Source organism: Malania oleifera, chromosome 7, assembly GCF_029873635.1.
Source record: "Malania oleifera isolate guangnan ecotype guangnan chromosome 7, ASM2987363v1, whole genome shotgun sequence".
NCBI lineage: Eukaryota > Viridiplantae > Streptophyta > Magnoliopsida > Santalales > Ximeniaceae > Malania > Malania oleifera.
Window position 1 is genome coordinate 45,125,826 of NC_080423.1, and position 24,413 is coordinate 45,150,238.

The following is a 24,413-nucleotide window of genomic DNA, read 5'->3' on the forward strand; positions in this document are numbered from 1 at the left end:
ACTTGGGTTAGTTAAGTTTATATATTTTACCTTTACTAGTTAAGGACCAAAGTCTTGGCGAGCCTACCACTTGTCCAGCCAAATCCCCTTTCCCTCTTTGATTTTGGAAACCCTAATCTGCCACCGTGAAGCCTTGCTGGTTTTCAAGGCTTGCGACACAAAATCCTTTGCACAAATGAAGCCTTGCACCTGTTGTTTGTGAAGTTATTGTCGTGAATCTCCTATCTCACGCGCCCAGCGAAATCCCCTTTCCCTCTTCAATTTTGCGAACCCTAATCGGTCGCTATGAAGTCTTGCTAGTTTTCAAGGCTTGTGTAGGAATAGCAAAGCTAGTTGAGTGATTCAATCGGAATCTACTTTACACATTTAATAAATAAATAAGGCACAGATTAATTCGTTCATAAATGAATCAATTTGTATTAAACCTAATCCCAATTTAAACGGATGGATCACCTGCGGGTGAATCGCAATAGTTTTAAATATAAAACTCAACCTTTACTCCACCTTTCCACCGTCGGTTGCTCTCACGGTCTCTCTTGCTCCTCTCTCTCCCTCTCAAAAGCAAAAAAGTGTCGAGAGAGAGTGGGAGAGAGGAAGAAGGGGATTTATACACGCAAGGGAGAAGAAGAAGCCGATCTTTAAGAGATCTGATCAAACCTAGGTTGAAGAAATGGAGCAGAAGTCTCTGATCTACGCCTTCGTAGCCCGTGGCACTGTGATTCTTGCTGAGTTCACCGAATTCAATGGAAATTTTAAGTCTGTGGCGTTTCAGTGTCTCGAGAAGCTCCCAACCTCCAACAACAAGTTCACCTACAACTGTGATGGTCACACCTTCAACTATCTCGTCGATAATGGCTATAGTAAGTGTTACTTTTCCGTGAAAATGAGTGAAAGGAAAAGATGGTGGAAGAAATGTTTTAGTTTTGAATTTTGTTGTGTCTACTGTTGGTTTGTTCTCTTTCAGCGTAACCCTTCTGTATGGGGAATTTTAAGAATGAGGTAGGGTGATGATTTGAGGTGGGTGCTTGTGGTTTCTGAGAAAATTAAGGAAGGGAATTGTTCTAAATTTTAGGCTGAATTCCTTGCTTTTTTTTTTTTTCTTGAACAACAACTGCATGTGTTGTAAGGTTTAGATTAGTTGATGGACCGAGTGAAGAGTTGTCATTGAGTTGAAAAAATGAAGGTAAAAGATTGAGTTGTAATTTCATAATGTTTTATGTTGAATTTATGTCTTTGTGTGTGCATGGGGGTAAAACCCTTCGTGAGATTTCAATTGTATGTTTGGAGAGGGAAGATGGTAAAAAAAATTTTAGCTCTTTTTTTCCGAATGCCCTCACTCAGGATTGTTTGGATTAGGAAGCTTTGAATATCGGCTTGCAAACAGCTCATTCATCCACAACTAGATCAAATGTCATGGATATTGCTTTTTAAACTAGATATTATTTACTTTTTTTTTTTCATTTTATTATTTTTCCATTCATTGTTGTAGTTTATGCTTTTTGTATTGATTGTTGTGAATGATGTGTTCTTCACGATGAAATGTGTCATTTGTGTTGCCTAATACATATGTTACATGTGCATGTTATATGCTAGTGTTGGCTTGTACAAGCTAGATGTTGACAGGATGGGCTTGTTGTCGAGTGTATGTGGTGAATCTGGGTGGCCATCAATGCCCATGTATTGAACTAGGGACATTCAAAGTCAATTTTTCAGGAAGATGATGCATTAGTAAATTGAGATTTGGAAAAGACAGCTGGACTTGGAGAGGATGAGAGGTGAAGAGAAACATGGTGATAAGACGTTGCCTTTAAATATTTGAAGCACATTCAAATGGGGAAGGATAAAGGCACAAGCAAAAATAGTAAATAGGTTGGGACATGTGACAACAAAAAATAAAATGGTTCAAGCACATTCAAATGAGGGGAAGAGAAACATGGTGATAAGACATTGCCTGTAAAATGTTTCAAGTACATTCAAATGAGGAAGGATAAAGGCACAAGAAAAAATAGTAAATAGAGAAGGAACATGTCAAAACAAAAAATAAAATGGTTCTCCATCTATAATATACTATTGATTGATAGGCATGGCACGCACTTGCATGCAACATGTATTATAATGTAGCTGGGGGGGGGGTTGCTGGTACTTGTAATGTTGGGGCCATGTCAGCAAGAGAAACAGTGACAACGATGGTTGTCTTACTGGAACATTTTGTGCAGGTTGTTCAGCATAAAGAATTGTATGGAATTTTTTTAACAGTTGAAATTGGGGAATGAAAGGGCTAGTTGTGAAGAAGAGTTTTTAGAATTGAAGTGCTGCCGATGCTGTTGTTGTTTGTTTGCTCATTTTGTTTATGTCTGTATTCTTGTTCTATTTATGCAAAAGGACACAGTTTTAATCATGACATGGATGCTGTTTGAACTTCAGCATATGTTAATTCTCAATAATGAAAATACCATATGTTTGATTATTAGTATTTTATGCATAGAAGTGCATCAAAATTTATAATTTGTATAATTATTTGAACAACAACATATTTAGTGCATTTTGCAACCTGCCCATATTCATATGCTACTGTTACATTGATGTATTAGATTTGTTTGCTCAATACTCAGTAGTATTATTGAAATTGGGCAGAAAGGTTTAAATACAGTAAGTAAAAATAATCCAGGGAACTATTCTTGAAAATATATCAATTTAAAGGAACCTTTTTTTTTTTTTTTCAGAATAGTAGATTATTAGTAAATGAAGAGGCTATTCGGTGTTGTTATTTTCTGTTTTTGTTGCTGAGTGATGAAGAAATAAGGCATAACAACTTGTTTGCTTGGCATTGCTAGTTTTCAGTTTCCATTGTTGTGGCAACGACTCAAAAATAAATGCTATTATTTTTAGTTGCTGTCGCAACTTGTTGCCACGATACTTAATATCCAAATTGCAATTTTGCGGATTAAATCATTATGTAGATAGTTCTTTTTAATGAAAAATAAAATAGGAATTCCATATGAATTTTAAATAATAGTAAATGAAATATCCATAAAATTTCTAAAATTTTTAATAAATCCATAAAAAAAAAATATTTTCACCAGTTTTAAACGTAATTCCATACACAATAGGATTTTCTTGAGCTCTAAAAATGAGTTTAAGAATATAATAATTAAGTAAAATATTTTAATTAATTTTTAAGTTTTAATAATATTTCTAATTTGTGTTTTCTTGCATTTTCATTATTCTAATCATATTTTTAGTGGTTATTTGATCAAGGACAAAAATGAACATGCATTCAATTAGGTTTAATTTGTTTTAGTTTTGGTAGTATTAACAAAACAAGTTGCCAGTTTTCAGTTTTTTGTGTTTCCACTTTTGACAGTGATAACGAATGGCCCTGAAGTTATTGAAGTTTATGTTTTCTTTTAATTGAATTGCATGTTTACATAGCGCCATCTTATCGAGCTCAATATTATTTGAAGGAAGTATGTTACGTTAGGCTCGGCTGCTGTAGCTGATTTTCTTGGCTATTGTCATTTTTATCAAAGTGGTGTACTCAGAAAACATTTTTACTCTTAAATTACCTGATGATGACTGAATTGTCAGACTCAAATGTTGTAACCTGAAGTAAATGATTTCTATGGTTGGTAATAATTGTTCATTTGTATAAGCTTTAGCCTCAATGAGATAGCCAGGAAGACAGTTAAGGTGTCGAATATCAGAAACAGATTCTGATAGTTATTTTTAATGTTATCTAGAGAAGTTTTCAGTATTTTTTTGGTAGTGTTACAAAATGGAAATTATTATTTTCTTAAGTTTTTTAAAGATTTAACAGAATTTTGGTGTTGCAGCATTTTGTGTAGTTGCTGTCGAATCAGTGGGAAGACAGGTTCCCATGGCTTTTTTGGAGCGCATCAAGGATGACTTTTTGTCAAGATATGGGGGTGGAAAAGCAGCCACAGCTCCTGCTAACGGCCTTAACAGGGATTTTGGGTGCTGTAGTCTTATTCCAGTCTGATTTAGGCCATGAAAAGGCAAGGGCGAGTGGATTTTGTCTTTTATGAGTAGCTGATCAAGTTATTCTCATAATTGCAGGTCAAAAATAAAGGAGCATATGCAGTACTGTGTTGATCATCCTGAAGAGATAAGCAAGCTTGCAAAGGTGAAGGCTCAGGTTTCTGAAGTTAAAGGTGTCATGATGGAAAATATTGAAAAGGTATGGATCTGTTGTCTAGTGACGTTGAGTTGCTTGCCTCTTTTTTTATTTTTTTGGTTTCTTGAATGCATTTGATGTCACTTTCATGACGTCCTTAAAATGCGCTTGGCATTTGGTTTGAAGGACTATGCATCTTATTCCTATCTCTCTCTCTTGCATGCACACCCAATATATGCGTGAATGAGTGTGTGTGCATGCTGCGAATGAGAGAGAACATGAACATTTTTGTGGGAAAACCTAATGAATTGCAGGGAAAAATTATAGATGCAAGAAATTGATACAAGTGAATGTTGTCTGGCCATATTTGGAAAATATTCCAATAGGGACACAATATATTTCTAATTTGAAAGTGAAATAGTCAAATAGGCACCCTAAATGTGTGCGTGAAAAAAGAAAAATATAAGTGTAATGGGTGTTCGGAAGGGTCCAAAATTTTTAATTAGGTGAACTTGTAGAATATTAAGGGGCCATCTAGTAGCGCTGTCAAAAATTAAAATAAGAAAAGCAAGAAACGAAAACTAAAAATTAGAAACAAAAAATTAAAAGCTATAAAAGCAACCTATTTGGTTAACAGCAGAAGTGGCAACAACAAAAACAACAACGACGATGACGGCAACAAACCAATCCTTAAGTCCCACTAGATGTGGTCGGCCACATGAATCCTTTCTTACCAATTTACATGATTGTGGGTTCCTCCGACAATTTGTGGACTATTAAATCCTTACTTGTTATCCCATTCCAAGTTATTTTAGGTCTATCCCGATCTCTTATACTGCTACTAAGGGTAACTAGCTCACTCCACCTCACTAGTGCACTATTTGGCCTGTGTTGTAGACGTCAAAACCATATGAGCTGCCCCTCCCTTATCTTATTTTCTCTAGGTACCATACCTAACTTACCGCGAATATGTCATTCTTTAATTTATCTTTTAATGTTATACTATTTAGGCATCCATCCATGTAGCATTTTGATTTTGGAAACTTTTCCTTTTTCTTTGGACATATTGTTTCTTAGTTACCCAAGATTTTGATTTATATGGTCTTTAGACAAAAACCTATTGGACATGACAATTGAAAAATAGTAAAAACCTTTTTGAAATGCTTTTTTTTTTTTTTTTTTTTTAATTTAGAAAATATATAGATTTTTTTTATTTTAATTACATTTTAAGTTCACATGGTCATTTTAAAATATGCAAGCTGAGGGAGAAATTGAAGAGGATGTAGCACAGAGTTAAAGCATGTTAGATGAAATGGAGAAGTGCTTCAAATGTGTTTTGTGATTGTAGAATACCCTTAAAATGAAAAGGGAAATTTTATAGCACGGGTGTAAGACCAGCTATATTTTATGGATTATAATGTAGGGCGATTAAGAAACAATATATCCAAAAGGTAAAAGTTGCTGAGATGAGAATGCTTAGATGGATGAATAGTATAATGTTAAATGATAAATTAAGAAATTAATATATTTGCGATAAGTTAAGCATAACTCTTGTTGAAGATAAGATAAGGGAGGGATGAATAAGATGGTTTGGGCACTTGCAACGTAGACTACATAGTGCACCAGTAAGGAAAAGTTAGTTAGTTACTGTAAGGGATAGTAGAAGAGGTAGGGATAGGCCTAAAATAACATGGAATGAGATACTGAGTAAGAATTTAATAGCCCTAGATTTGTCGAAGTAAATTGTCTATGATTGCATAAAGTGAAGGAAAAAGATTCATGTAGCTGACCCCACCTAGTGGGACTTAAAGTTTGATTTGTTGTTGTTGTTGTTGTATGGTCATTTTATTTAGACTTTTAATTATAAATTATTTATAAAATGTATATTTAATTCATAAAAGCTAATTTTGGATATTGAAGTCTTCTCACATCATATCACCAAAAGGTCCAAAACAATTGAAAAACATAAAATTTGGGTTTTCAAGTTTTTTGAGAACAGTTGAAAACCGCTAATAGAAAGAGAAAACTAGCAATGTAAAGCGTTTTCACAACCTGCGTCTTCACTTTATAGAAACGAAAATAGAAAATAGAAAACAAAAATGATACCAAACAGGCCCTTAAATTTCTACTTCAGGAGCAAAAAGTAGATGTCAAATTTGTTGGGGAGATTGTTTTAGCATTGTTTATATGATGCTTGACTGGAGGTACATGCCAGTGTTCATCTTTTCTAAGCTATGAAATTGGAGTGAGGAACCTCAGGATTTGTTGGATCTTGTTCTGAGGCAAGGATCAAGACATGAGCTTGTGCTGCTGTGGATCACAAAATCTGCTTGTGCTTTCAAATATTGAAAGTATTTGGATAGCTGACTGCATTGATATGAAAATGAGTCAGGTTTGCATTAGAAGCTTTTGATGCATGTGGTTGAAGCACTTAGGCTTGGATTCTACTCCATCAAAATTTGCAATAAATAGACCAGTTATAGAACACTTTTATGTATACACGGCATACACGTGCAGCCGGGCACACATGTCCTATTAAAAGGGATTGGGGTAGAGGTGGCAATTTTCTGGGAAGAATTTAAGACTTAATTTTTGTTTCAATAGTACTATGTGAAACAAAGGAATTAAGAGTGTGAAAATGGCATGACTGGGTTGGTACAACAACAAGAAGTCTCAAGTTCCACTAGGTGGGGTTGGCAACATGTATCCTTTCCCGCCAATTCAGTTGATCAAGAGCATTTTCCTCCTCTAGCTTAAGATCTATTAAATCCTTCCTCACTACCTCATTCCAGGTTATTTTAGCCATGAATGTGTTGGTGAAAATCAAAAAGTTTTGGTCAATTTCCTTTCAAAATTTTGAAATAAAAATCTTATTGATTATTATGTTAACTAAATATTGTTTGTGTTACTTTTGTTGGATAATTTTTTTTTGAGAAACAATATGCTAATGCCATTATCCAAGGTATTTGGGCTCGAAGATGAAAATAAAATATTCATTCATTAATGCGGTTGGTGTGATGTTAGTGGACAATTTTTAGGGTTTAAAAGTTTATATTTTTTAAGATGCTAAATGTTAAACTTAAAATTATTATGTTTACAGTTGTAGGTATCTCTAATTTCAACATTTCACTTGACCAAGGCCATATTTTAAGTAATTTTGCAGATACTTTTTTCCCTTTGCTGCCTTGCCAATTTTCATTGCCTTTTGCCATTTTGCTTTCAACAACTTTGATTCTGCACTGTTGACTTTTATGTTGATTGTTATTCCTACGTCACGCCTAAACCACCTTAATTGACTCCTGAGTGGTGTACTCTCCTTGCCTAGTTATTTGTCCTAAACAGCATCACCTTCTTTAGTGCATACATGAACTTGTCATTTGTCAATTATTCAACCTTCTATCCCATAATTATGGGTGCTGTTGGAGCCTTTATTTGTCATTTTCCAATGATATGGACTCCAAAAGTTCTTTTTCACTTTATCCTCTCTCTCTCTCTCTCTCTCTACGCCTCCCTCCCTAAACACATGCATGAATAATCAAGCTTAGATGCTGGAAATGGTTTCTTCGAGTCAATTAACCTTTATGATTCCCTTGTTTCTTAATTCATAATTTTAATGAATGAAAAATCAAATCTATGATTTGGACTCGAGCCCTATCATGTCATATGTCCTTGGAAGCATTACGTTGTTTTAATACTTGTTGAACATATTTTAGTAATTAGATTGTGTGAGTGTGGGTATTTTTTCCCGGAAGACATTATTATTATTAATATATAGGAGGGCAGACCTGGAGCTGTACGTAAGTCTCCAGAAACTGCTGCCTGAATCTTTTCCCTTGCTTTCTTCTTCTTTCATTCTCTTCTGCCCTCCTTTCCTTCTCTCACCCATTTCTAACTTGACAACAAGGTATCAGAGCATTAATCACCTCTAGATCTGATTTATCACAGCTGTTTCTTTAGGTACTCCATTTTTTTGTTTGTTCTCTTATCTTCCCCTAATTAATTCTCAAATCTGATTTTCTAGTTGGTTTGACAGTCAGTAATGACTTTTTTTCCGTCGTGGTTTGGCTGTGCAGCATCCTTGATAGGATGCTGTCTGTTTGTCGTGGTTTGCTGATGTGAAGCAGTTATGCTCTGTTTTGAGTATGCTGCCTGTGCTATTCTGCTGTTCTGGCTGGTGTTGGCACAATGAAGCTGTTTTAATTTTACGTGTTCGTGATTGCTTGCTTGCTCGCAATATTGTTTCAGTTGCTGGTGGTTTTGATTGGTGTCCAATGACTTTGTACCTTCTTCTAGTTGCTGCCTGCAACAATTGCTGCAGCTGCTGTGCTACCGTGTAGTTAGGTGCCTATTGTGCTTTTGTGTGTTGCCTGATTCTCCATACCTGCTCTGTTATTCATTCCAGATACTAGTGTGCACTTATGGCCTCTATAGAGAGAGGTTCGATTGATACTGTTAACTTACATCACAACCATCAAATTGGTTAGATCCTTCAACTACTTTTTGTGGTCTTAAGCGGTGTGCTTGTGTATGGACGCGAAAGGGAAGTCCAAGTATTTGTTGCATTCTTCTCCATCTCTAGACCCCAAGGATTATGAAGATTGGACGCAAGGGAATGATATATTGCTTGTGTGGTTGTGGAATAGCATGGGGCCATGAATTGCTGCGAATGTGATGTTTCAACAACCAAGGCTGTATGGGATGATCTTCATGAAAGCCTCTCTACAACAACAACAAGCCTTAAGTCCCCCTAGGTGGAGTTGGCTTGAATTCTTTTCCGCCAATTGACTTGATCAAGAGCGTTTTCCTCTTTAGATTAAGGACTATGAAATCCTTCCTCACTACTTCATTCCAAGTTATTTTAGGCCTACCCGTACTCCTTTTAATGCTTGAAACAATAAATAACTCACTCCTTACAGGTGCTCTACTAGGCCTGCATTTTAAATGCCCAAATGATCTAAGCTGTCCCTCCCTAATCTTGTTGTCAACCGGTAACTTGCCTAAATTATTGCGTATATGCTTGTTTCTTACTTTATCTTTTAATGTTGAATTACTCATCCACCTTAACATTTGCATTTCAACAACTTTAACTTTTTGTACATTTTGTTTCTTAATTGCCCAACATTCTGAACCATAAAGCATAACTGGCCTTATAGCCGTTTTATAAAAATTTCCTTCTAATTTTAACGGTATTCAATGATCACATGACACACCTGATACACTCCTCTATTTTACCCAATCTATTTTAATTCTATGTACTACATCTTCTTCAATTCCCTTTTCGGCTTGCATAATAGATCCAATATATTTAAATCTATTAGTGCTATTAATCTCTTGATTATCAAGTTTAATCTTCACTCCATTGCTGCTACTCACATTACTGAAATTACATTTCATTTATTCTGTTTTATTCATTCTTGTCCTAAACTCTTTAGACGCTAATGTGACTCTCCAAAGTTCTAGCATAAATTTCTACTCCGCTCCTACTATCATCAATCAACATGATATGTCCTGAAAACAACATACACCAAGGGATCTCATTCTAGATATTCTTAGTAAGTTCATCAATTACTAAAGTAAAAAGATAAAGACTCAAAGTAGAACCTTGATGTACACCTTTTGTGATTGGAAAATCTCTAAATTCCCCACCTGCAATCCTAACGCTAGTCACTATTCTATTATTCGTACCCTTAATGACCTCAGTATATTAATTGCAAACCCCTTTCTTATCTAAGACCCACCTAAGAACTCCCCTAGGTACTCTATCATATGCTTTCTTTAGGTTAATAAAAACCATATGCAAGCCCCTCTTCTTTTTCCTAAACTTTTCTATTAAACTTCTTAAAAGATAAATAACTTTTGTTGTCGATTTCCTAGCCATAAAACTAAACTGATTTTTTGAAATCTTTGTTTCTAATCTTATTCTATGTTCAATCACCCTTTTCCACAATTTCATTGTATGACTCATAATCTTAATTCCACGATTGTTATTACAGTTTGAATATCGCCTTTGTTTTTGTATAAAGGCACTAACATACTTTTCCTCCGTTCTTTTGGAATTTTCTTGGGTTTTATAATAATGTTGAATAGATTAGTTAACCAAATATTTTTATTTTATCCCCTGAACATTTCTAAACTTCAATTGGTATTTTATTTGTTAAAATAGATTTCCCACTTTTCATCTTTTTTAATGCCATCTTAACTTCAAGGACTTTTAATTTTGCAAATATATTTTCTATTTTTAGTTTTCTCCTCATTTGTCACATTCAAGTTCAATCTTTCATTTTGGTTTTCATTAAAGACAACTTATCTAAGTAGACATCTCTCTTTTATGTCTTTTTCTCTAATTAAGACATTATCATTCGCATCCTTTATGCATTTTAATCACTTAAATCTTTGCATTTTCTTTCTCTAGCTCTAGCAAGTTTATAAATGTCTTTTGCTCCTATTGTATCTAGTTTAGTACATAAAGTATCATAAGCTCTATGTTTAACTTCACTAATAATCCTTTTTACATTTTTTCTCGCTTTATATTTTTTCAAGATTTTCTATATTTCTACAATTTTTTTTCATATTTTATACCGATTTCTTTTTATCTTGATGGTTTTTTGAACTTCTTGATACCACCACCAACTTTATTTACTAAAGTATTTTTCTTTGGAGTCGCTTAGAGCCTCTTTTGCTATCCTTATAATAGAATTAACCATTTTATTCCAAACAGTATTTGCATCTACCTGACCCCTATTGTCCAATCACACTCTTTGATAATTTAATCTTAGAATTTAACTATATTATCTATATTCAAGTTCCATCATCTAGTCCTTTTGTGTTGATTTATGTTGCTCATTCTCCTCCATTTTTTTTTTATATGTATATCTAATACTAAGACTCTATGACCTCCATTTTTTTTTTATATGTATATCTAATACTAAGACTCTATGTTGTGTAGCCAAACTTTTACGTGGGATAACTTCACAATCCTTACAAGATAGACAATCCCTCTTCCTAGTTAAGAAGAAATATATTTGGCTTTTATTATGCCTACTTTTGAAAGTTATTAAGTGTTCTTCTCTTTTTATAAAACATGTATTCAATATAACCAAATCATAAAACATGGCAAAATCTGAGATTGTATCACCGGCCTCATTTTTATTTCCATATCCATAGATTCGATGTATCCTTTCATATCCTATATTATCCTTTCCAATGTGATCATTCAAATAAGTTCCAATGAATGCCTTTTTTGGTATCCCTTGTAAAATACTATCCATATCTTCCCAAAATTATTTCTTAAGATTTTCTGCTAAGCTTATTTGGGGAGTGTATGCACTAATGACATTCACTATCTCCAAGCCTAAAGTTATCTTGATTTTAATGATCCTATCCCCTATTCTTTTAACATCTACTACATTATCTTTTAGGTCTCTGTCTTCAATGCCGTTTTTATGTCTCTTTACTTGTGTACTAAAGTTTAAATTCTGATTTTTCAATTTCTCTAGCTTTCTCTCTTATCCATTTCGTCTTTCGAAGGCAAATTAAGTTAATTTTCCTTCTAAACATTATTTTCACTATTTCCATATTTTTGCTCATAGGAGTCCCTATATTCCAAGTTGCTAATCTAATCTTGGTTTTTGGTGCTAACTCATTAACCCTCTCCATAGTGACCCGGTTTATACCCTTGACCTAAGTGAATTTGGTAAGAATTCATGATAATAAGATATGACAAAGTTTTACGTTGGTTGTCAGCTTCCTCACACAACCCTACCTCCTTATCCGGGTTTGGGACCGATTGTGTGTACAAAGAATGTATGTTACACAGGCGAAGTACACGTTTGAGATTTTTTTACTTTTTTTGTAAACTTATTTCACGTAGAAAATTTTCTAAATCACACCCTACAACTAGTAGAAATCACACACACAATACAATGCATTCAAAAAAATAAAAAAATAAAAATATAAAGCATACAATTTTGGGTGTGAATCCAAGCTAGACTAAAATTAAAAAAAAAAAAAAACATGCAATAGTACTTTTTGAAGAATTTTGTATATTCTAAGACTTGCAAATGAAAAATAAAAAAAACACAAAAGTGCATATATTAAGCCTACAAATCATAAACACAATCTCCACTACTAACCAACTATTGGAAAAACTAATAATAATAGTAATAAGAAAAGAAATAATAAGAGCGAAAAAGATCTCATTGGTGGCTGAAACTAAAAGGTATGGCAACTGACTGAAAATAAAACAGTAAGTACACCCTTTGGCTCAAGTTGCTAATGAAAATCAATCGAAGAATATTTAAGCAATGAGAGATTGCTAGAATTCTTCAATCTAACTTCAAGATTCAAATTCAAGAATATTGAAGAAACAACATTCCTCAAATCCATAAAATCTTTAGTGTTTTTTCATGCAAATCTTTATCATGGTTGGTTCTTGTATATGGTTATATTAAGATTTGAGGTTGTGTTAAAGAGAATGGTTTATTGGCATGTGAAATCAAACTCATAGTTTTGACTTATATGAGAAGTTTTTAAAATATGGCCAAGAAGGTAGGTTCATTAGTAGACTTGGCAGAATGGATAAAAATTCGTTAATTTGAACCATATTCAACTTGTTTAAATCAAATCATAACTAATGTACATAGTAATTGAGTCGAATATGGTGTGAACTTTTTTTATTCGCCTCTAAATGAGTTGGTTGGCTGATCTAGGATTTTATCAGATGGATATCTGCCTATCTGCTAACAATTAATGTTTAAATTCATTGATAATTCCCTATGTCCATGCTTATTAGGCATCAATTCAATTAGTATAAGCTTTGTTGGCCAAATCCTAGTCCCACACTCCCAACTCTTGCACTATTGTATGCGTCTTTGTGTCTATCCCATGCCCACATTCAAACTCAAGCCCAAATATTCATTTTTCTTGGGATTGAAATAAAAGCCTCTAAATTCATGTTCTGAAAAATAAAAAAATTATAATTTTGTGATTAGTTATTAAATATTTAACAATTACCAAATTATAATTTTTTAAATAACTTCAACTATTATGTTACAAAATAAATTATTCATTGGATGGTAAAAAAACTATATTAGGGATGGAAATGATGGATTATTTGCCATCCACCATGGATTATTTGATCCGAACCTGCCATAAATCCGTAACTTAAATGAGTTAGATATGAATTGTAATATCCTTACCCGATAACCCACCTAATCCGTCATGGATTATCCAACCCGATCCGCTTTACCAGGTCTATCCATTAGTGAGTATGATAGTACTTTGAAGGGAATGAGGGAGGAACTAAACATCTATCAACCAATTAGTTGTGACATTGAGATGATTAAGCAAAGGGCATAATTTTTGGTATCCATGTTTTTGTCATGGTTGAGTTCTAATTTGCAATCCACCCACAATCAAAATCTTGCTAGTGAGTCCATATCATCCATGAATGAAGCATACGCTAGAATCTAAAGGTTCACCAAATATGGTTCTTAATCTTCACCTCAAGCTTCTTCCCATGATAGTTTAGCCATGTTTAGCACTATTTCCAAGCATAGTAAGTGAAGTGTTGGAGGAAAAGGACGGGGTTTGGCAAGGAGAGGTAGTATATTTTCCTGAAGAACCTATTGTGGCAATTCTTGCATTTTCACACATTGTGGCAAGCAAAACCATATTGTTGATTGTGTTGTTGGGATCTCCACAGAAGACCAACTTGGGCTAACAAGTCTGTTGCTAAGGGTGACTCCATTTGAAAGTTCAAGTGTTACGCCACTCCATTGGGCAGTTGGGTATATCATCTACCGTGTCTTGAGAAAAGCATAAAAATCTTGTTCACATGGCTCAACAATCCTAAACTCATTCTTCTACATCTAATGCTATTGTGGCCCATTTAAGTATAACAATGCTTCTTGCCTTATCAACCTCTTCACCCTAGTTTATTGATTTTGGTGCCTCTTCCCACACGACAGGAAGTCTTAATTTATTTCTATCCTTGAAACCCACTACTTTACACTATAAGGTTATTGCTGATAATGGTTCAAAGACACCGGTTTTCTATTGTGGTAATATTCTCTCGTTTCCTTCTATGCCTCTTTCCTCTGTCTTATATGTGCCTAAATTTCCCTTGAACCTATTATCAGTTATTCATAACACAATCTTATAATTGTTTTGTGATCTGCCCTTCTCAGTTCTCATTGTGTTATTCAGGTTCTCCAGGCAAAGAAGAGGAATTGTGGAATTGAGAAGGATGGCGTGTACTATTTTGGTGGTGGTGATGGTCGATCCAGTTCTTGTCATGCCGCTTTCTCAATTTCTAATCATGGTGTTTCTCTTGATTAGTGGCACGCTCATTTGGGTCATACATACCTTCAAAAATTACCAGTTTTTCCTATGTTCAAGCCCTTTCCTCACTTTGTTACACATGTCTGTTGGGAAAGCATATGAGGACATCTTTTCCGTCTAGAATTGATTCTTGTAGTAAATTATTGTTTTCTCTTATTCATTCAGATATTTGGGGTCCGTTTAGAGTAAAGCATTTGACTAGGCATCAATATTTTGTGTCCTTTGTGGATGATTTTTTGTGTATCACCTAGTTTTTTTTGGTTAAAAGATATGTTTAAATTTTTGAATGTATTTATTCAATTGTACCAAGAAATAAAAACTCAGCTAGGCATTGGTATTCAAATTTTTTGATTTGATAATGCACTTGAATTTGTTCAAAATGAGCTCCAATCCTTTTGCTTGGCCAAAAGGATTATTCATCAAACATAATGTATACATATCCCTCAGCAAAATGGAGTAGCTAAAAGAAAACATAGCATGGTCTCCTTCTTCATATGCATGATCCTAAAACATTTTGGATTGATGCTCTTCTTACAACTTGTATTTTTGCTGAATAGGATGCCCTCAAGTGTTCTAGGGAGACAAAATACCCTTCTCCATCATGTATCCAGAAACATCCATATTCTTTATCGTGCCTTGTGTCTTTGGTACCAAGCACATGTTTTGTTCAAGTTCCACATACTAGACAAGTTCTCTCCTCGTGCTGTTAAATGTGTTTTTGTCAGGTTCTCAAGAACTCTGAAAGGTTATAGATGTTATGATCCCCATGCTCGCAAGAAATATATTAGTGAAAATGTAACCTTTTATGAAGGGACACCTTATTTCTCCAGTGCAGGGTCCTTGGATGAATCTATTTTAAGTCCATCTAAATTTTTTGATTTCCCCTTAGGTGCTGATTCACTGATTCCTTCCGTTATCCCTCTCCAAAAATCTTCTTCTTTTCTAAATCCATCAAATATAGATAAATAAACAATTAAGGGTGCATGAACGACGAAAAGCAAGCACAAACATCACTTACCCCAATGCACCCGCCTCTCTACCCATCACTGTTTCGACTTCTAGTTCTGGCTATCCATCCTAGTGTGACTTGAGTTTGCCCATTGCTCAACAAAAAGGTACTTGAACATGCACATGGTCCTTAGTTACTCATCCTATTGCTCATTATGTTTCAATTCTTCACCTTCCTAGTCGTATGTATTATTTTACCCTTTCTATTTCCTATGTTTCTGTTCCTTGCATGTTGAAGTGCTTGCCAACCTTGGGTGGAAGCATGCAGTGGATGTAGAAATGGATGCTTTGACCACTCGAGGGACATGGGACTTGGTGGATCTTCCTCCTAGTAAGGAGTTGGTTAGGTGCCGTTGGGTCGACACTATTAAATATCTTTTTGTTGGCTCTATTGAATGGCTTAAGGCTTGATTGGCTGCTAAGGGGTACACCCAAACATATGGTATTTGATTATTTTGAGACCACCTCTCCTGTAATTTTGTTCATGTGTTGATCTTATTGGAATTTAATTTTGATTTGCCTTTATACCAATTGGATGTGCAGAATACCTTTTCATATGGAGATTTGCAGGAAAAGGTATACATGAAGCAACCTCTTGGGTATGTTGCTTAGGGGGAGGATGGTAAAGTATGTAGGGTGCATAAGGCCATTTATGGTCTTAAGCAGTCTCCTCGAGCTTCGTTTGACAAATGTAGTATGGTAGTCTCTACATTTGGCTTCATCTAGTGCTATTTTGATCGTTTGATCTTTGTTCACAAAAAGGAGACAAGTGTGATACTTCTAGTAGCTTACATGGATGATATCATCATCACTAGCAATGACCAGATCAACGTTGTAGATGGTAAGCAGTCGTTTCTAGCTAAATTTCAAATCAAGGACTTAGATACTCTTCGTTACTTTCTTGGTCTTGAGAGTGTATGGTGTAGGAAAGGGTTGATTGTATCTCAGTGAAATTATGGACTTGCCAAGTGAGTTTGGATTATTAGGAACTAAACCAACTAATACTCCTACGGATCCTGACTCGAAGCTGTTTAGAGATGTTGGATCAGAATTTGATCACAAGTGTCAATATAGGCAATCGGTTGGCAAATTCATCTACTTGACTATCACTAGACCTGACCTATCTTTTGTAATAGAGTTGGTGAGTCAATTTATAGAAAATCCCAAACAACTACATGGGATGCTGTTTGTTGGATTTTGTGGTATCTCAAGGGCTCCCCCGACAAAGGTTTGATATATAAATGTAATAAAAATAGTGAGATCATGAGATACTTTGATGCAGATTAGGCTGGCTTTGTTGATGATCGAAGGTCTACCACTGGATATGTACATTTGTGGGAGGTAATCTTGTTACTTGGTTTAGCAAGTAACAAACTACTGTAGCAAGATCTAGTGTTGAAGCAAAATACCAAGCTATGGCTCATACTGTTTGTGAGCTTATCTTGCTAAAATCTCTTGTCTTATAGATGCCATTTTTTGGTAATGAAGCCAAGGGAGATGTTTTGTGACAATTAAGCTGCCATTTATATTGCTAGCAATCCAGTATTCCATGAGAGGACAAAGCACATTAAAGTTGATTGTCATTTTGTGAGGGATGTTGTATTGAAAGTCACGAGGATTCTTTTTGTGAAATCTGTGGATCAGTTGGGCGATATTTTCACAAAGCCTTTATTTAAGCCTGCCTTGTCTAATGGTTGTAATAAGTTGGGGTTGGGTGATATTTATACACCTCCAACTTGAGGGGGAGTGTTGGAAGAGAATAGGTTATTTCTATAATTAGGTTGTCGAGTGGGGGGTATTTTTGTTCATAAGACTTACAAATTTACATGAGACTTCTTAATGTATATATTATTAATATGTAAGAGGGCAGAATTGGAGCTGTACGTAAGTCTCCGAAAAACAGCTGCCTCATTCTTTTCCCCTCTTTTTTTTTTTTTTTTTTTCTTCTTTTCTCATCCATCTCTAACTTTACAACAATGGTAATGTATTATTATAATATGAAAGAAATTTATGATAATATAAAATAGTAATCTAAATCTTGAGACCATATTGCGCGCATTATTTCGGTTAATTGGATTATTATGTATTGATTTTTTTTAATAAAAAATTTGTGATGGTTGATTTTTTTTGGGACATAGATTTAATTTGGTACATATAATTAGTGGATTTTTGTGTTAAAAACATTATTATTGTTCATATATATTTCATACATAGGTTAGGGTATAATGTTTTATGGGAAATACTGACAATGGTATCTTGGGTACATGCTTGGGAATCTTACATTTCAAATGAATCATGAGGCAGACATTCCATTCCCTGGAATTTCATTCCTGGGAATGCCATTTCATGGGAATATTTTTGGTTCCATGGACCAAATGTTGCCTCACTATTTTTTAGATTGGCTAGACCTCATAGAAAAAACTGTTTTAATTGGCATGGATTGTCCGACCACAAGTGCCTTCATTTTGCTAAATCAAAGCTTTTTGGTTTGGTAAAGGCAAAAAATTAAATAAGACTGAACTATTTTGAGGAACAAATTCTTACCACTTGGTTTGAAATTAAATACCTTTTATATGAGAAATGAAATATGTCCCACTCTCTTATTGGAGACAAATTGTAGACTAGTTGTGTAACCTTAAGCAATTGCCTTCTAGTGTTTTTGAATATTTTCTAAATTTAATGAGCTCATATGAGAGCCAAAAAAGTGTGGTTGTGTTTAGAGAGGTTGAAGACAATAAATTAGGAGTTAAGTTACTTGGAATGGAGCTCAAGGATTCCTATCCTTGTGTTTGAGGCTGATGGTATGGATTTGGAACTAGAAATTTCTCCAACTATCCAATTACAAGAGCAACACCTCACATTTAAAGTCATCAAGTGCTTTTGGTGATGTTGCCCAATGGTTGGGAGAGAGCTCAATTTATTGAGGATAAATACCACACATTGTCCGATCCTCGTGAAATGTTGCATAACTATCATTATTATGATAATGATTTGCATATTGTTAGTGCACATTTTTTTGACCCTTTGGGAAACATGGGTCATCACTCTTCTTTTCAGGATGTGAGCCAATATTCTTATCAGGATGAGATGTCGGACTTTTTAGTAGTGAGTTTGGACGTTGTTGACACTTCTTCTAGTCAAGAAATGGCGTTTAACTTGTTTACCATACTCGGTTGTTGAGACTTGTAATGAGCCTCAAGATGAGTTGTCATCTATAGACTACAAAGACTAGAATACTTGTTAATGTTGGAAATTGGGCGCTTATATAGTAATAGATTTAGATTGTTTGAAAATTTTGGTCGGTTTATAAGTTTTGGTAAATTTAGGGTTAATTTAAGTGTTTTAGGCCTTTAGCCTTTAGAGTTCTTTTGTGATTATTATTTGATTTACTTTTAATGTGAAGTTTACAAGTATCTTGTTCATGTATTGTACAATTATTTCGTAGTTGTGTATTGAAATCAAACTTCCCCCTCCTTTCCTTCCCATCTTCCCCTTCTTCTTCCCTTTTTCCTTCTTTTTGTTCTCCTCTAATCTCTGTATCCTCTGTTTCCTCTATTTTTTCTTCCTATTCTCGCCATTTGCTCTAACCCCATTTTCTCTCTTTTGTCCTGCATCGCTGGAGGTGCTTTTGGAGCTTTTCTTTGGTCTTTGTCATTTTTGTTCAAACCAAAAGTATCTTTTAGTTTCATCATTCCCCATCTCTCGTCATGGATGATCAAAATAAGATGGTAAATAGTTTTGACAATTAACCTTAATAATTCACATTTGATCAAACATTTGATTATAAGAACTCTCTTAATTGTTCCTATTTAGTAACCCAACATTCTTATATTTACTGAAACTGTGTTTGTATTTTATACTTTCAAAGAGGATATAATTTTTTATAAATAATTTTAAATTCTTACTTTAATTTACAAATGTTATTATGACAAATGTATTATATAAGCGGAAGGAGAAATTGAAGAGGATATTACATAGAATTAAGCCAAGTCAGGTAAAATGGTGGAGTTCTTCAGGTGTGTGATATGATCATAGAATATTGTTAAAATCAAAAGGAAAGTTCTATAGGATGGATATAAGACCAGCATGCTATGTGGATTAGAATGTTGAGCAACTAAGAAACAACATATTCAAAAAGTTACGGGACCGTTTGGTATTATTGTCAGAAATTAGAGAAATGAAAATCAGAAACAAAAATAAAAAATTAGAAACAGAAACTAAAAACTAGAAAGCAGCAACTTGTTTGGTACATTTATAAAACTAATACAAATTAAAAAATTAATTAAAAAAATGCTCATTTTCATCTTTAAATCAAAATACTATAAAAATATGATTAAAATAGTAAAATTACAAATAATACACACAAAAAAAATTACTATAATAAAAATAAAATTTATTATAATTATTTTACTTTCAAAATTTACTTTACAATAAAATTTTATTCAATTTAAAAATAGTAAAAGTATTTTGTAATTGACTTTATTATTATTTTTAAAATTTATGTATTCTTTTATTTTAATTATATTTAAATTTATATAATCATTTAATTTTCATTTTAGTTTAAAAGTGTATAAAATAAATATTTTAATCCAAAAAGACTATTTTTTGATATTAAAATTTTTGGCAATAGGTTGCCAAAACAATTGAAAATCATAAAATCTGATTTTCAATTTTTTTGCTAGACAACTGAAAACCAACGACAGAATTAGAAAATTGACATTAGAAACAAACGCGTTTTTATAATATGTGTTTTTCATTGTGGAGAAATAGAAACGGAAAAATAGAAAACAACAATGATACCAAATAGGATGAGTAGTAAAACACTAAAGGATAAATTAAGGGATGTGCATATTTGCAAAATTAGGTATAGTACTGATAGATGATGAAGGAGGGGCGGGTTAGATGGTTTGCGCATTTGAAATGCAGGCCAAGTAGGGCACCAGTGAGGAGAGGATCGAGCTGATTATTGTTAATAATACTAGAGAGGCAGAAGTAGATCTAATTTAACTTGGAATGAGGTAGTAAGGAAGGGTTTAACAGTCCCTAAGTTGAAGAAAAAATCCTTTATAGTGTGAATTGGTGGAAAAGGAGTCATATAGCCGACCCCACATAGTGGGACTTTAGGTTGGCGGTTGTTGTGTTATATTATGACAATGTATTATCAATTTATTTAGTTATTTATTTTTATAATTTAAAACTATATTAAGAATTGTTTAAATATATTTGTTGAAATTATTCACTTGCAAATTGCAATAAATGTGTAGGGCAGTGAGTGATGTGACATTTACAAATATTTTTAAATTTAGCAAAAAAATAGTTCATATTTCTATGGACAAACCAAAATTTCTCCCTTCGATATTTAAGGGTATTGGCAAGTCATGCTAGCTGGATGGTTTTCTGTTGGTACCCATCATTGCTATGTGCATTTGATGGTATTTCAAAAGGGAAACTTAGAGCAAGAAGCTTTCTTCTATCAGAGGTCATCTAATATGTGTGCTGAATTCATGCACTTCAATGGTTGGAGAGGTTTTAACTTGGTGCCTTGTTTCTTTAGCTCTATTATTCTTTTATTTATTTATTTTAATGTTTTAAAAGGCGAAGGTGTAAGGCGAAGCGTAAGCCTCAAGGCGTAAGCATTTTGGGACTATTTTTTTAAAAATAATTAATAAATAACATCAATTTATATATAGTAAAAAAATGAGAAAAATTTTAGAATAATGGAGAAAAAAAATAAAAAAATAATTTTAAAATATCATATAAGCCAATTTTAGATAACAAACACAAATAATACATGTTAAAAATAAGAATGAGCCACATTACCAAAAGAATAGAAAAGGCCAAATTAAAGCATCATCCAAAAGAATAGAAAAAGCCAAATTAAAGCATCATCCACTAATTTCTAAGAATATAAAACTAAATGAACAAAGTTCAGAGGTAGATCAAATTGGAAGGGTCCACGACTCGTTGGAGAGAGACGAGAAACTTGGAGGAATGATCAGAGAGGGAGAAGGAGCTGGAGGAAAGCTACCGAAGCTTCGTTGAGTCGTCGGAGAGGGAGAAGGAGCTGGAGGAAAGCTATGGAAGCTTTGTTGACTCGTCGGATAAGACTGGGGGCTTCGTCGAGAGGAATCGTCGACAGAGGAGAAGACTGGAGGCTTCGAAGGGTGAGCAGAGGCTATCGTCGAGGAGAAGACTTGCTGGAGGCTTCGTTCAGAGAGCAGAAGAGAAGAAGCTTCGTGGGAGAGAGGGAGGAAAGGGTTTTAGATGCATTCGGGGTTTTGTCTTTTTTAATTTATGTTTTACAGCAAGAAGCCCAAAAGGTGTACGCATTGACATTTGAGGCGTAAAAATGCGAACCTTTACATCTGAGGCGTACGCCTTTTTGGAATTATGCATTTCCAATTGTGCGTTAGGGAGTTTTAGGCCCAAATTGCCTCAAGAGGCGCGCCTCAATAATGCCTTTTAAAATGCTGATTTATTTATTCATTTGTTTCTAGGAAGTATGCTTTATCCTTGTTCTTTTGCCTATTTTCTTTTTCTTTTTAGCAAATTTTCTTCTATTGTGTGTGTGTAAAAAATATATTCTGATGGCTCCATCATGTATAAACTCTGTCCATTGTCTTCAAGTCCAGCCATCTTTGGGATGTATGAAACATTAACAAATTCTGGTGGCTCCATCGCGTTGTCGTATAAACTGCAGGCCTTGTCTTCAAGTCAGGCCATCTTTTGGATGTGTGAAACATGGGAGTCTGACTTTGAAGCGACTGTAAGGAACAAACGTGCAGTGCTACTCCCTGTAGGACTTCTGCTGATATACTAATAATATTATTAAGACAAGCTTAGTTGTTGTGTTTATATGTCTTAAACAATGAAATTATCTTTGAAAAAAATGCAAGAGACAAATGGATGAGCTATGATTGATGAACTGATTCAATTTACCTGGATAGTGTACAAGAAAAAACAAAGATTTTATATTTTTCCTTGACAATAATGAGACAATCCTCTCATAATTTTGATCTTGTATCATGGCATAGGTTCTTGATAGGGGAGAAAAGATAGAGCTTCTGGTGGATAAAACTGAGAATCTTCATCAACAGGTATCTCTCTCTCTCTCTCTCTCTCTCTCTCTCTCTCTCTCTCTCGGCCAGAGTGATTTAATTTTTTATGTGGGTGAAGCTTTTGTTAAACTTTCTTCAAACTTCCATTAATTCATCAAATAATACTCTGGGTTGATGAGATTCTACCAAGAGCTGGGGGCTGCTTATGAAAATCAAAATACTGGAGACTAGTGGGAGAGCACTTGTTTCTGGTTCAAGCCCTATTCTCATGTTTCAATTTGAAGATAGAAAGTGGTTGCTTAAAACAGAGTTTTAATCTCCAACATTAGATAGGTTTTTGTTTTTTGCAGACCCTGTTGGGTAGGCCTATGCAAAGGCTTCTAAATGAGCCAGACCACCTAAACTACCCAAACTCTAACCCGTGTTATACACCCTCACACTTCGAAGGGAAATCAAACCAAGATCTAACTTTGGAGGGCAGGGAAACGATCACTGGATCCTAGGCGGGGTCTGGATAGACTTTCTGTACATGTTACTGATGTTTGTATAAAGAATAGAATGAGTCGATCTAACTCAAGTTTCATTTAGTTTGTGGAATAACTATTCTGAAAAAATAAGATGAAATACAATGAGAAATTTGGGAATAGAGGCAATAGTCATTCTTTGTTTTTTCCTTATTATCCCATTCAATGAAAGTAATAGATATTCACATAATGAAATTTAAATTGTCATTTGTTTTGTGATGGCATAATTTTTTTAATTCAAAATTTCAAATTCTTTTATCATAACTTGTATAGTGAAGATTAGACATTTTGAAAAACAAATGTGACTTAAATTTTTGCATTTTTTTTTTCATTTTATTTCGTTCTTATCAAATTCTATTATTTGAACCAAATGAGATGTAAGTGGAATTGTATTGCCAATTATGCTGGGAAACATTTTTATATTACAGGCACAGGACTTCAGAAGTGCAGGGACAAAAATTCGGAGGAAAATGTGGCTGCAAAACATGAAGATTAAGCTGATTGTATTGGCCATTTTGTTGGCCTTGTGTCTCATCATTGTCCTCTCTGTTTGCCATGGGTTCAACTGTGGGAAATGATCACCTGTCTTTTGATAACAATACGTACATAAATTAGCCTTTGCACACGTCTCTTTTTAGTCTTACCTAACAGCAATGTGCCTGCGATTTCTGTATGTAATCCAACATTAGCCATCTACATTTATGTGCACCAAAACATCTGTTCTCTCCTAGTTAATGCACTCGAGATTGGCCTCTGAAAAGTTTTATTTTATTTTATTACAAAAAATGTCAGTTTAATTTAGGAATCCATTAGAGCAAAATAAAATAATTTAGATATACCATTTAAGAAATAAATTTTATTGGTATTATATTATATATTGTATCTTAGCTGCATCGACTTGCGGAACTTTAATTGACCGTAAACCTCTATAAGTTAGAGCTGCTAATGAAGTTTGGCCTGATTTTACTTCAATGAGTCCTATGGAGATCTGGGTCATAGAGTAGGGGTTTAACCTTGTGAAGTGTTTTTTATGGTTGACATTGTGAGGTTGGATGGTGGAAAATGGAGGTATTTCACCTTAGGTTGATAAGGTTACATCTGATGTAAGTCATCAGGGTATTGTCACGTGGTGGATCAAGTATAATGACATCATAATGGCTCACATGTGAGGATCTTTCAGATCTTAGTAAGCTCCCTTCGATTCCTAAGATGCTTAAAAAACTTGTTAGCTAGGAATTTGGATTAGATTGAAGTTACATTATGTTTTTAACCTTTTACTAGGCATTTAGTTCATTTTGATAATTCACATCAACACTAAAACATGAAGTCTGTCTAGTCATTAAATGC

At 34.1% G+C, this 24,413-nt stretch overlaps 1 protein-coding gene across 1 annotated transcript; it reads left to right on the forward strand.

Moving 5' to 3' along the window:
- Positions 1-451: 451 nt before the first annotated feature.
- On the forward strand, positions 452-23,826 carry LOC131159379 (vesicle-associated membrane protein 721-like). Its single transcript, XM_058114255.1, has 5 exons — positions 452-860; positions 3,834-3,975; positions 4,078-4,198; positions 22,519-22,581; positions 23,495-23,826. Exons 1-5 carry the CDS (start codon positions 671-673, stop codon positions 23,642-23,644), a joined length of 666 nt encoding a protein of 221 aa, XP_057970238.1. The 5' UTR covers positions 452-670; the 3' UTR covers positions 23,645-23,826.
- Positions 23,827-24,413: the final 587 nt, after the last annotated feature.

Bases quoted from the DNA above. Each gene is read 5' to 3' on its own strand.
- LOC131159379 (XM_058114255.1), top strand. From the start codon at position 671: ATGGAGCAGAAGTCTCTGATCTACGCCTTCGTAGCCCGTGGCACTGTG. The intron at 861-3,833 runs GTAAGTGTTACT...TTGGTGTTGCAG, and splicing joins TCTCGTCGATAATGGCTATA to CATTTTGTGTAGTTGCTGTC. The intron at 4,199-22,518 runs GTATGGATCTGT...ATCATGGCATAG, and splicing joins TGATGGAAAATATTGAAAAG to GTTCTTGATAGGGGAGAAAA.